The sequence below is a fragment of the Sceloporus occidentalis genome, unplaced genomic scaffold (genome assembly GCF_023333645.1).
Source record: "Sceloporus occidentalis isolate IW3139 unplaced genomic scaffold, rSceOcc1.0.p SCAF_1, whole genome shotgun sequence".
NCBI lineage: Eukaryota > Metazoa > Chordata > Lepidosauria > Squamata > Phrynosomatidae > Sceloporus > Sceloporus occidentalis.
The window spans coordinates 145,369,491-145,383,766 of NW_028316981.1; the positions used below are offsets into that span (position 1 = coordinate 145,369,491).

The 14,276-nt window shown below is 40.6% G+C and overlaps 1 protein-coding gene across 1 annotated transcript; it reads left to right on the plus strand.

The window, feature by feature from the left end:
* Positions 1-2,280: 2,280 nt before the first annotated feature.
* Positions 2,281-12,349, plus strand: LOC149322359 (uncharacterized). The gene is made up of 4 exons (XM_089526820.1): positions 2,281-2,307; positions 3,210-3,264; positions 7,848-8,057; positions 11,760-12,349. The coding sequence occupies exons 1-4, from the start codon at positions 2,281-2,283 to the stop codon at positions 12,125-12,127; spliced, it is 660 nt and encodes a 219-aa protein (XP_089382946.1). The 3' UTR covers positions 12,128-12,349.
* Positions 12,350-14,276: the final 1,927 nt, after the last annotated feature.

Genomic DNA, 14,276 nt, shown 5'->3' on the forward strand with positions numbered 1-14,276 from the left:
GTCTGGTTTCTATCAGCTTTCATGTCGTGCATTATCTAAACACCCTGCCTTCAAAGTGGCTGGAAACCACTTCATTTTGCCCATCTGTTTCACCTATTAACACTATTACATTTCCATTCCTTTATAGTTCTGTTTACATTAATATCCAGTATAGTGTATATTTCACACTACGGTTTGTCTGGAAGGGATTTGTCTGGATTCCTGCACTAAAGGAGTTAATAGACTTGACAGGAGCCCTGGTGGTGCAGTGGTAAAATGCCTGTACTGCAGCCATTCATTCAAAAGCATAGGATTGCGAGTTCAAGACCAGCAAAAGGGCTCAAGCTTGACTCAGGCTTGCATCCTTCCAAGGTCACTAAAATGAGTACCCAGGTTGTTGGGGGCAATTAGCTTACAGTTGTAAACTGCTTAGACACAGCTAGTTCAGCATGAAGCGGTATATATATGAAGCTGTTTATAATCTATAATTCAACAGAAGAAGGGCAGAGAAAATAGGTAAGATTTTTAAAAAGGGTTGTGTGTGGATATAACTTGGAAAACTATGTTTTAAAATGTAATTAGTTACCATTCTACACTCCCCTTCAATTAGCAGTTGTTACATTTTTAAAAAACAACAATAAAGCAAATGAAAAAGTTGCTTTCTATTTATTAGAAAAACAGTCGGAATGTAGCAGGCTACTGGCCTGTAAAAAAACAAAAACACTTTTCTTCTGTTCACTTCATTGTCACCTCAACACACCCACAAGGGAATACAAGGTGTCAGTACAAAGTCACAAAGCCAGCACTGAACAATGTGATATTCCCCATCCTCCACTGGTGTGGCCATGCTCAATAAGTTTAAAAGCAATTGAAATATAGGCGGGTTACAGACGGGCAGGGGAAGACGTCTTGAAGGTGTCTTCCCCTGAATACGGAGCCTCCAGACTGCCCGCCCTGGGGGCGTGGCTCAGGTGTATGGGGCTTCCACAGTGGGGGTAGTGAAGACGCCTCACTTGGGGCCGTTTCTTACCCGCAGCTTCCATACCGCCGCCTCGCAGGACGCTGCAAAGAGAGAGGCAGCTTCCGCACAGGCGGCCAAAAATGCGGCCTTTTTTTTCTTTTGCCGGCTGGCGGATGCGCAGCTGCGCAGCTGCAGCAGTCAGCACCGGCGGCAGAAAGCGTATGTGCACATTTAAAGCGCCCAGACCCCTTTAAACCTTTTCCCCTGCCCTACCCAAGAACAAAGGTGGCCTCCTGCCAGCTGGTGATCAGCTGGTGTTGGCATCCTTGTCTGCTTGCACGTTGCCAGTGTCACCAGCATCATGGATGCCTCCTCTCCTTTGGTCCCCGCACTCTTGCTGAATCTTCAGTGCACAGCCACAGCTGTCGCTGCTGCCACCGCTGTCCCCCTGCCATCCCCCATCACCTCCCTTGTACATATGTAAATATTTAAAGTTTTAGCGTTTTTTTATTGTTAGGTGAAAATGGTGCAGGAATGTGCGTAGGGGTTCACTTTAAATTCCAAACTTTCCACAATTCTAGCAGCGCATGAGTACATGTTGCTCTAGGGTTAGGGTTACGAGCATCAAAATAGAGTGCAGCTGTGCTGCAGCTTCCACATCTGCATGGCATCTGACGCTCTAATTAGAGCCTCGGTGCAAACTGCGCATGTTCTAGGACCCCGACTCATTATGCGATGCAGCTGACTCGGAGCCTTTAAATGGGCAACTTAAATTAGCAGTGTAACAATTCTGGCGTACTGGTGCAGCAGCTTACAGACGGAGATGCGCAGCTGCCCAGTATATAGAAAAGAAGTGGAAAAAAGCAGCACCTTTTTAATGCCGCTTCCTCCCGCTTGGGGTCTGCAGGCGGCGTGTTCATGGCGGCATTCAGGTAAGGGCCGTCTAAAGGCTATACCTTCATGACGTCATGAGCACACCCCTTGAACACGAAGAAATTAAACACAATATGGTGATCTGGGCGCAAGAAGTGGGAAAACCCATAGATCTGTCTAAATCGGAGAAGACACTCAAAGAATCCAACAACTTTACGCTGTGCCAAAATTACAGAGAAAATTTCTTCAAAATGTTCCATCACTGGTATTTTACTCCTCAGAAACTAAAACATATTTATAGGACAGCAAATTCAGACTGCTGGAAATGTAAGAAAGCTAATGGTACATTCCTTCACATGTGGTGGAACTGCAAAATGGCAACATCCTTTTGGAAAACAATTCATACCGCAATAACGGAAATCACGCAGTGTAATATACCATTTTATCCCCTCTTATACCTCCTAAACATGATACCAGAAAACCTAACCAGCCAGGTAGGAAACAGCAAGCCGAATAGACATATTATTTTATACATGATAACGACAGCAAGGATATTATATGCTAAATACTGGAAGAGTAACACCCTACCCACAAAAGAAGCATGGTTAAATGATCTCAACCATGCTATGCAGATGGATATCCTGACAGCGACGTTGAAAGAAATAAGACTTAAAGAAGTAGAAAAAGAATGGGTTTGTGTACAGAATTACAACTGGAAATTATAAAGAATGCAGGACTTCGTTAGTTTAGCAATTTGACTGCTCATGTTTTGTCTGCCCTTTTACATTCCAAGGATAGACTTTTTTGTCAAATGTCATTATTTTCTGAAATATAAAATACTATCAGTTTTGATATGGGAATGCTAAATGTAAATTGAAAAATAGAAAACATATACTGTAAACTATTCTTTGAAATCTTCTGATACTGATAGTGTTAGTTAATGTATCAATTTGCTCACGAATCTCAATCTTATGCACGGAATTTTTTCTTCTATGAGGAATTATGATTTAGTTTAGTTAGAACAAGTACAGTATAGGAAACTAGGAAGTGGTTAAGAGAACACGAAGAATTCTTGCTAAATAGTAATTTGTTATATGTGCTGTTAGCTGTATTGTCTTCGGATTGATATGTAAACTGTACTGGTTTTGTTTGTTTACTTGTATGTTTGTCTGTGTCATCAGGCATGTTTTTGTCTTTGTGTATGTGAAAGATAACCAGACTAATATTTTGTATTTTTATACTTTAATAAAAAAAAAGTCACAATCATAATATAAAGTAGTTATATTGTGGGGAATTGGGTGTAAATGGGGAAGGGATGTAAATGCAAGTAATATATTATTTGTAAGTTTGAAGAGTACAAGAGTACTTATTTATAAGTAACTTGTTTTGTTCACAGAGGGAACCCCTCAATATACAGAACTCAAATCAAAGCCGTCAAAACAACAGAACAGGTAAACTCTTTCTCATCGTAATTAAATATTTCCTTTTCTTTTGTTTTCTTTTTCCACAATGATTGTTCTCAGTTTTATTTTGTAGCTGAGTTGTACATAGAATTATAACAAATATTCTTCTGATATAATTTTCTAGTGGAAACAGGCCTTTTGAAAAGGTAAACATTTGATGTAAATGGAAAAGACCAGTACAGACAGCCCTAAAGGGGTGGCTTGACATTACCCCTTTGAGCGCCAGATCAGGGCCATGGCAACCACATGCCGTGGCCCTGATCCATTGTTTTCTGGCCAAAAAAGAAGCTACAAAACACTCTCCTTTTGGGGACAGGAAAAAGCCATCTTTTTCACTGCAGTGGCAGCTCTTCTGTGCTCCTGTGGCATGTGGCATCTGAACACCGTGCTGCCAGAGTGCCATAATGCTGCCCACTGTCTGGTCAGGAGGGTGGCATGACACTATCTTGGAGGCAGCATCGGGGCATGTGTCATCTAAACACCATGCCCCCACATCACCCCCAAACCAGCGCTTACTGCCAGTCTATTTCAGCCCTTAGATAATATGAAAAAGTCAACTTTCTATCAATATTTCCCATCCTCACTTGTCAGGTCTCCCCCCAACTCAAATTAGTCATGTGGGTGATTCTATCAAATCAGGCAACATATATTGAACAGGATGATATCGTGATGATATGTAGTGATGTCACAGGGGAAAAATGGTGACAGCTAAGAGAGAATAGGATGAAAATCAGCAAGAAAGAGGGGAAAACATGCAAAGAGTCTTGAAATTAGAGCAAACAGAATGCTAATTCATACCCTGAAAGCTGCTCCACCTCTATGCTGAGGCCAGACAATAAATGTGCATTTCAGGAATATTTTTAGTATCTGGACAGGTCCAGGCTTGCTTCAGCACTCCAAAGCTACTCCATCTCCCCCCTCCCAGGCCTGATCCTGAAAATTGCTTCTTTCTAAAACCAAATCCACACAATAAAAACTAACTTCCTTCAACCCTTCCCATTGACTCTCCCCACCCGTATCATACCATCTAACTTTTCACATATGAAAAGCGTGATCAAGTAACATCAGTTTGGTGAAGAAGGCAAAATTTATTGATGAGGAATAAAACACAAGCTAGGAGAGGCTGCAGCAGTTTGCTTTTTTTTGTGTCTACTGGGAAAGGCAAGCTTCTGCCACCTCCCCTCTTCTCTCCTGCAGGTTTAATTGAATGCAAACAAAATTTGCACTTTGAAATCAGCACCAACTGAAGTAAGCCAAGATAAAGGGTGCAAGTGAGGAAAAGTGACAGAAAATGGGACGTTTTAAAAGCAGCTCATCAAATATGATGGCAGAAAATTAATCAGGACTACTTCCACTAAATTGGGACAATTGGAGGTTATGTGCACATAATATCAGCAGGGGCCTCTCAGTGGGCTTGACAGGTACTGGAAGACGGGAGGACATGGAACTATGTATGTGGAGCTTCCATGTAGGTAATTGGCCAGAGCGTGCTTACTGTTCAGAATTCAGTTGTGATCAGTTAGATTTACTCTATCATTGTACTGCTTCTTTAAAAAATAGTGTAGAATTAAATACTTCCCCCTTCTGCTTTTTCATGAGAAAAGAATTGTGTCCCTCCACCCCACCCTCCAGGATATTAGAAACTTTTCAAATGGTCTCAGAACAAATTTGGCAGATGAGATACATTCAGAGAAAACACTAATAAAAAAAATGGCCAGAGTTTTTTTTCTCTCCCCTCTCTCTTCATTTTTCTTTCTTTTCCCCCTTCCTTTCTTTTATTTTCTTTCTTTGTTTTTTTTTAAGGTCTCTGTGACATCTGCTGGAAATACTACCAGCAAATAGATCATGTATTCCATTGCTTGGAAAGATGCAATTAGGTTCTGCAGGTTTGAAAAATAAACTCCAGACTAAAGTGTGTTGTCATGGAACCACTGGTCTGATTTCCAGTTGGATAATTCAAGGTTTAATTATGGCTCCCGTGCTTATTCTGGTGAAACGGCTTTCCGGATATGATGGCTGTGATTTTTCAAAGCCGACTTAAGGGATTCAGAGTGCCAGTTTCCATTAAAATTAATGGCAGCTGGGCACTGAAGTTTCTTGACATGTACTTGGAAATCTCAACCCACACAGCCTGCAATATGCAGCATGAGAAGAAAAAGCCTCACTTGGCCAGACAGATGGATTATTATTTTTTTGCCAGACTCTTTGATATGGACTAGAACGCAACTTAGAATCATAGAATCATAGAATCGTAGAGTTGGAAGAGACCACTAGGGCCATCCAGTCCAACCCCCTGCCATGCAGGAAATCCAAATCAAAGCATCCCTGACAGATGGCCATCCAGCCTCTGTTTAAAGACCTCCAAGGAAGGAGACTCTATCACCTTCCGAGGAAGTGCATTCCACTGTCGAACAGCCCTTACTGTCAGGAAGTTCCTCCTAATGTTCAGGTGGAATCTCTTTTCCTGTAGCTTGCATCCATTGTTCCGGGTCCTGTTCTCTGGAGCAGCAGAAAACAAGCTTGCTCCCTCCTCAATATGACATCCCTTCAAATATTTAAACAGGGCTATCATATCACCTCTTAACCTTCTTTTCTCCAGGCTAAACATCCCCAGCTCCCTAAGTCGTTCCTCATGGGGCATGGTCTCCAGACCCTTCACCATTTTTGTCACCCTCCTTTGGACACGCTCCAGTTTCTCAATGTCCTTTCTGAATTGTGGCGCCCAGAACTGGACACAATATTCTAGGTGGGGCCTGACCAAAGCAGAATACAGTGGCACTATTACTTCTCTTGATCTAGACACTATACTTCTATTGATGCAGCCTAAAATAGCATTGGCCTTTTTAGCTGCCGCATCACACTGTTCACTCATGTTCAACTTGTGGTCTACTTGGACTCCTAGATCCCTTTCACACGTAGTTTCATTCAGCCAGGTGTCACCCATCCTATATCTGTGCATTTTATTTTTCCGCCCTAAGTGCAATACCTTACATTTCTCTGTGTTGAATTTCATTTTGTTAGCTTTGGCCCAGCTTTCTAGTCTATTCAGGTCATTTTGAATCTTGATCCTGTCCTCTGGGGTATTAGCTATTCCCCCTAATTTGGTGTCATCTGCAAATTTGATAAGTATGCTCCCAATTCTGTCATCTAGGTCTTTGATAAAGATGTTGAATAGCACTGGGCCCAGGACAGAGCCCTGTGGGACCCCACTGGTCACTTCTCTCCAGGATGAAAAGGAGCCATTGTTGAGCACCCTTTGGGTTCGGCCGGTCAACCAATTACAGATCCATGTAACAGTTCCTTTGTCTAGCCCACATTTTACAAGCTTGTTTGCAAGAATGTCATGGGAAACCTTGTCAAAGGCCTTACTGAAATCAAGATATACTATATCCACAGCATTCCCTTCATCTACCAAGCTGGTAATTTTATCAAAGAAACTTCTTGGACTGTACATTGTACAAGCCCATTTTTTTCTGGTCATTTAACACTTTCTACAGCACTAGAATGATCACAAGAGGCCTTAGCCAAATGGTAAACTGCATAATGCCAAACTACTGCACTTGTCTGATACTCTGAGTGTTCCTGATCTAGGGCAGGATAGAAATATTTGAATAAATAAACATAACATTTCCAAACACTCTATAAAAATAATTTAGTATAGTGCCAGCACCACATTTGCATTCAGGTACTGTAAGTACTATATTCTATTTTCTTTTCTTTTTTTCTTTTTTTAAAAATCTCATTCATTGACATGGAAAGAGATGAATAACTTACTAGGGTGATGAGGGGGATATGAGCTGCACCAGATGACAGCCTAAGGGGGGGATGACACTACCGCTCCCTAAATGTCTGCTGTTTGGCAGAAATGGGCAGTGGCTTTCACCTGCATCCCTTTAAAATACTGAAGAAGAGTGGGGCGAAGCTCAGTGGATGGAGAATGAAAGGTCCGGGACTTTTTTTTCTTTTTTTTAAATAAATTTTAAAATTGAAATTTAAAGATATAATTTTTCATTTTAACCTCATGAAACAATGCACATCTAAATACATTTAGGCTGTGTGTATAATATTGCAATTTAAAGGTATAATTTTAATTTTGCTAGAAGCCTTGATTTACTTCATCAGATTCATAGAATGAACTGGTTCCTATGAAGTACCTTTATAATCAAACTATATGAATAGTGCTAGAAATGCAAAATATGTGTGAATGGTGATGAGGTTCAGTTTCAGCTATGGTCATTGAAGGACAAAGGCAGAGGATAGATCTTACCAATGGCCACAGTGGGTGGATGACCATATGAATGGTGGAGGGAATTTTTGAATGTGGTGGGAATCAGAAAGAATATGTGATAAACTGGCTTCTTGTGAGGCTGGGGTGTTAACCAGTGTTATAATATGTGTAGTTACAGATCCATAACTGTAGGTTACAAATTTGTAACTTCAGTACACAATGCTAGCCATAATTTATTGATAATCTGTAGCTTGGAATATGGTATTTAAAATATTGCTGTGTTACAGTATCATCCTTTGCTAATTCTCTAACACAAGGTTTCTGTTGGTTTCCCTCTTTCTAGTTGACTTCAGCAAAGACAAACCTCTCGCATTTAAAAGGGTCAATGTGCCTGAGATTGACATACTGTTTACCAACATTGCTGAGACTTTCAACAAGCAGCAAAGGGATTTCTTGGCTCTCTGGGAAGCCATCCAGGGGCTGAAAAAAGCCTATAGCTGTTCACCTGCAAGCTATCTCTCTGTATGCATGGAGAAGATACAGCAGGAACACAGTAAGTCAGCAGGAAATAATACTGAAGAATATGTTGAGTAAACAGAAAAGTCTCCATACAATTATGTAGATTCATTTTGTTTATAATGTCTATTTATTTTACTTGTACAGATTGATTATCCCTTACCCAGAATTCCAAAATCTGAAATACTCCAGATTCTAACTTTTTTTTCATGGATGGCTGAGATTGTGACACCTTTGCTTTCTTATGGTTCAGTGTATACAAACTTTGTTTCATGCACAAAATTATTAAAATATGGTGTATAAAATTAGTTAGGCTATGTGTATAAGGTATATATGAAACATAAATGAATTTCATGTTTAGACTTGGGTCCCATCTCCAAGATATCTCATTATGAATATGCAAATATTCTAAAATCTGAAAAAGAATCCAAAAATCATAACACTTCTTGTCTCAAACATTTCAGATGAGGTATATTCAAACTGTACTCCACTTTGCTTCCATTAAAGTGCCCAAGGTCTCCTACAACACAAGTTATAATGAAAGTTAACTGAAAGCAATTAATTATTAAAAAAATTAAAAAGCAATTAAGCTTAAAACCAAACACTGAATTGAAAGATGTAATAAGGTGGGAAGAGGAGTATAGTAGCCCTCTCTCACCAAGCATGTCTTTGAAAATGGTAGGACCAAGAGAAAGGATGCCCCCTGATTTCAAGTTTCAGACAGGCTCACATGGGGAGATACAGCACTTTCAAGAATTTGGACCCTGAATGAATAAGATTGTACAGGTCCTAACTAGCAATTCGAATTGTGTACACATGAAATGAGGTAGAATCTGTTTGAGTTTCTTTGTAGCTCAAATGTCAGGAAGATCTAGGCCAAAAACAAGAAGGTTCACTATCATCTCTTTCCATCTATACCATTTCCCTACATTCCATCAGACTCTAGAGATGAGACGAGGAACATGTTGTTGCAGGGCTAAAACTTTCCATCAGCCCTAGCCAGCATAGCTAGTGGCCATTGCCTGTGAGGTTTCCAACCCAACAATGTAAGGAGGATTTCATATTCTCCCTCCCTGCTCTACATGCCTGAAAATAGAAAAGCTAGGAGGGGATTATGATGATGAAGGGGACAGGGCCAAAAGAGAAGGGCAATTTTGATTTCTCATGGTTGTATTTACCACAGATAGGTTTTAGATCCAAACCCAGTGAGATCATGTAATGTAGATTCATTTTGTTTATCATTTGCATTACTGTTGCCCATGTAAGGTAACACTTAACATTCACTCCTATGTGTAAGACTTATGTGGCACAAGTGGATAAAATGGTTACTGTGACAAAACATACCCCAGACACTGCTCAGTAATGGTTGTAGAATTGCAGATGTCACTGTTGATATTGTCCGCAGGAAGCATTCTGAATATCTGTCTGCCAACCTGTACACATTCCAGCTGTGATAGCAACATAAATATTTTTAATGTGCACATGTGTACACCAATGTTCTCAGAATTCCACCATATTCTAGTGTCACATCAAAATATGGAACAGGGTGGAACACAAGAAAGAGACTATTTAGATGAAAGGTAAGCCTATACTAGGATTCATGGGAGGTGCAATATGTCTGCATCAGGAACAGAAATGTTGCTAGACTGAAAGTCTCATTAGACTTAGCCAGCATACTTAGTCAGTGGGAGCTGCCTTTAAATATGGAGATTTAAAGCATACCATTGAGTATGCTGCATCATTCCAAACCATGGTCTATACAGATACATTTTAAATTTATATATGTGTGTCTCTTAGAGTGATTCACAAACAGAATCTAATAAATTAGCAAAAGGTTTTGGCATCTGCCTCCTTCAGTTGCTGGAAACAAAACTGTGACTTTTGAGTTCTGTTTCTTTATCACTCTGAATGAATATCTTTGAACACACACATACACAGATACCCATACAATGGCGGGATACAGACCACGCAAAAAGGGCGGTCTGCTGGCACCTTGTTTTGCTGCACGAGGGAGCCTCCCTGCATGAGGGAGCCGCAGTGGGTTCTTCTTGTGGTGTGATTGTGACACCACAGTGCACCAATGGCACACTCACGGCATCACAATGATGCCGGGACATGCAGACACTAAGCGTCCATCACATCAAAATGGCAGCTCCCATGTGTACAGGGCGCCGCCATTTTGATGCCCTCGTCACGTGCAAGGGGTGTCTGGAAGCGCTGCCCATGGCACGTAATGACGGCGCCCCATGATGCCCATCTGTAGAGCGCCTATATCCTTCTGGGATGCAAAAGAAACCTATCAGAAGTGCTGTTTATTTTTAAATCTCTCTCTCTCTCTCTCTCTCTCACACACACACACACACACACACACACACACATACATATCTCCTAACTGGCAAGGGAGATCCTACAAAGACTGGGGAAGGTTGTTGCCATTTGGATTAATCATTATTTGTCTTCTCTGAAATGGAAACACAGGAGACAACATTACCTAATGTTATTTCTATCACGAAAATGTGCTTGATAGAACATAGAGACTCCAAACATTTTCTGTAAGCTTATTTTTATCAAGTATAATGCCAGCCTCTCCTTAGGGTTCAAAGAAAGAAAAGTGTTCATCCAGTGAATGGTCTCTTTTGTAGCATCACTATTTGACACATTTTTAATATTGCTCCCATTTGTTTCCAACATTTTTCATTATGTGCACTTTTCTCTGGCAATAGTGAAAGGCAGGAGTCAAGATGAGAAAATGATTTCCAAATGGCAGGTAAAACCATAGATAACTTAAAGTCCAATCCTAAAACCTTGCTGCATTTGCAAGCCAGTGCTTTTCATGGAGCAAGCTTACAAAACCAGTTGTGTTCATCCTGCTGTGTGTTCTTATTCTATAGGCAGATGTGACACCACCAGGGCTATCTATTGTTAAAGGCTGGTGAATCACATGAATGGAAATTTCACTCCACGGCTGCTTTTCAGGAGAAAATTGGCTGCATTAATTAATTCAGTTTCCTTGTTTATGCCTCAGTAAGTTATCAAGATATGAAGGATTCCAGACTTCCGTTTTCACTAAATAACCCCTGATTGGATTTCACATTGCAGTGGAATGTAGTATCTAGTGAGCCTTATTGTCTTACCCCACTCTTTAGATTTTACCTTCCTGGGTATTACCCCTTCACGTGCCTTTAAATCCAATCCTTCCTATGTAATCCCAGCCTTCCAAACTGATGCCAAAAACTCAACAATGCCTTCTTCAGAAAGAAGAGCCAAGTGTTTGTGAAACTAACAATGAGACAGACAAGAGGGCAAAGTGAAATGAGATTACATCAGAATTTGTTAGAGAGACTTAACCAATACTTGATAGTTTTGTGCTGAATGAGCAACTGGGGAGGGCATATGAGATTATGAGTCTAATTCATACTCTTCACTGGAGAGCTTGCCAATGAGACTATGCCAGGGATTTATTTCTTACAAGAAATGGCTCAGATAATCTTGGCTTAATATTGCCAAATAAGTGTATTATGTCTCTCTCCCACACAGACATATATGTATGTGTACTACTGTGTCACTGATAAGTAAAGTGGAAGTAATCAGATTTCATGGCACTGTGATATCACTGGCAGCTGAGTACCCTTGAAACCTTTGTTGCTTCATGGATTTAGCTTACTTAGGAGTAAAAAAATTATAGCCTACTGTTTTGGGTTCACACCAAATTGAGCTTAATCATTGCTTTGTCTTTCAGGTGACTGCAGTGTGCAGGTGCACATGGAAGGATACAGATTTGGGCTGGATGTCAGGGAGAAAGATGTCCCTGAGAAACTGAAGCAGGCTCAGCAGCAGGTGGGGGAGCTGAACCATGCCACCATAGGAGTCATCAGTTCACACACAAAACTCCAGGAAATGATCCACTCAGTGTTTCAAAGCCAGGAAAAGTTGAGGGAAAGAGTAAAAGCCACAAACTCAGAGCACCTAGATTGGATCCGTGTAGAGGGAAACCTGACAGAAAATATTGAGAAAATCCGTCTGGCCGAGCAGTTCTCAAAGCAGTATAAAGAAGAAGCCAATAGTGTACTCAAGGAAATGTCCAAGTCAGGTGGCTTGACCTCATAAGAAACTGTTGAGAATGAACCTGTAATAGCCTACATTTCTTACTACAATGAATGACTAAAGTGCTTGTGACAGAAAGGCCTTTAGTAACAGTTCAGATGCACAAACTACATAGGAATTAAAACTGATCTTGAGACTTCTGGGAGACCAAACCCCTGCAGCCACATACCAGAAGGTAACTAAAGATGTCTAAGAGAATTGTCACATAATTATGTCCTTGAGGAGTTGCCAATGAGTAGACAAATTTCAATGTCACTAAATTGCAGGTGGCTTCTAAGTGACAGGAATGCAGTGCTGCTACCTCCAAATAAATGCCTCCCTTTTGGTCATGTCTATCTAGTTTCAAATCCTAGAGATGGTTGATAGTCAGTAAGAGACTGCTTGTTCTGCCCCTTATCCTATCAGGCTGATGAAAAGAGTCCCTCCCATTTCTTGTGGAGTGGGAAATAATGGCAGATATTATGAAGACCTGCTATGTGACTCTCATTTTAAGTACAGTCCTAGCACTTGGATTCTACAAACTTCCTTGGGCAAGGTGTGCCAAACAGTGGCCCCTTTGTACTGATGGGCTGGTGGATTTGACCACCTGCAGCTCATATGCCCCAAATTATTCAATGGCAGGACAAGCATGTCAGTATCATTGAATAATATGTGATGCAACTGTCCATAGTTTTTCCCAAATGTATAGAGAAAGTGTATAGGGACCGAAGGAGCCCTGGTGGCACAGTGGTTAAATGCCTGTACTGCAGCCATTCATTCGAAACCACAAGGTTGCGAGTTCAAGACCAGCAAAAGGGCCCAAGCTCGACTCAGGCTTGCATCCTTCCAAGGTCGCTAAAATGAGTACCCAGACTGTTGGGGGCAAATTAGCTTACTTGCTAATTAGCTTACTTGCTGTTCACCGCTATGATCTTTGGAATAGCGGTATATAAATAAATAAAAAAAAAAAAAACAGAAAACAGAACCTTCACAGATGGGAAGGGTCCACTGTGCAAGGAAATACAGTGAATATAGACTTCAGACAACTGGAAAAAGTAGAAATGTTCTTCCTATTCTAAACATAATCAAGCTCGCTAAGACATAATTTAGAGTGTAAAAGGAAAAAAAGCTTCAAGCACTGACTGCCATCCCCATGCTTACTGCCACTGTTAACACTTAGTTTTAAATATACAAGTTGAGAATGTACATGCAGATTTTTACCCAAACTTTGCCCCTTGCATTTTTTGCACACTAATATCCTAGATGGCCCCACATCTTCTTTTGAACTTAGGGGGGGGGGGATCATTTCCCAAACAGTGGTCTGTATTTCCAGTTGGAATGCCATCACCTCAAAAACTGATCATCAAGGATCTTATAGCTTCTCCTGTGGAAGGGAGGAAATCTTTCTCCCTACCTTTCCTAACTCTTCACCTACTCCTGCTCCATTTTTATTACTTGGTAATTAAAAAACTGAGGTGCAGGGGAACCTAAAAATGTTTCACTAGCCTTTGGCCCATCCCAGCCTTTTTGTACCTTAAGAGAGCATACTTTGAAAGCCAAGGCACTTAGTCATCCCTAATCCTTAAGGAACAATATTTTTAATTGGCCTTTCAATCTGCAAACTAACTTCTAGATCACAAGAGACACTGAAGAAAAAGTCTCACTTTTATTCTCTTCACCATATAATTGGGAATGTTTACATTTCAGTCTTTTTCTCTCTTTAATATTTCCTTCTTTTTCCTCAGTCCGAAAATGTTAAGCCATGTCTGTTATCTGCATTAATGTCTTTATCATTCACCCTCCTAAATGACTACTCACAGCACCACCTCCTTATATTTTAAGAAACTTCTCTTTCTCCTACCCCATCGATCTCAAATGCCACTCCATCTATCCTAGTTCTTCTTTCCAGTCCCCAGATGCCTCCACAGAGTTAAATAAACAGGTCCTTGTCTTATTTGAATGATGCCTATGTGCATACTTTGTCTATGTAGTAATAAAGTCTATTCAATTATTCTAATTTCTGGCTCTGATCTCACTGCTAATTCCCCTTTTTAAAGAGCTCAGTTTCATGTCTGTTGCTTTTATCTACTTGAGTATCCCAGTTCCTGTCTCAATGCACCATCACTCTAGGCGAAAGATCTGAAAAACATATGTTCCTTCTGTATCTGTAAAT

What these genes read in the sequence shown, in the direction of transcription:
- LOC149322359 (XM_089526820.1), top strand. Translation starts at nt 2,281, where the DNA reads ATGATACCAGAAAACCTAACCAGCCAG. An exon ending in CCGTCAAAACAACAGAACAG is followed by an intron (nt 3,265 to 7,847) that starts GTAAACTCTTTC and finishes CCCTCTTTCTAG; the next exon opens with TTGACTTCAGCAAAGACAAA. An exon ending in GAAGATACAGCAGGAACACA is followed by an intron (nt 8,058 to 11,759) that starts GTAAGTCAGCAG and finishes TTTGTCTTTCAG; the next exon opens with GTGACTGCAGTGTGCAGGTG.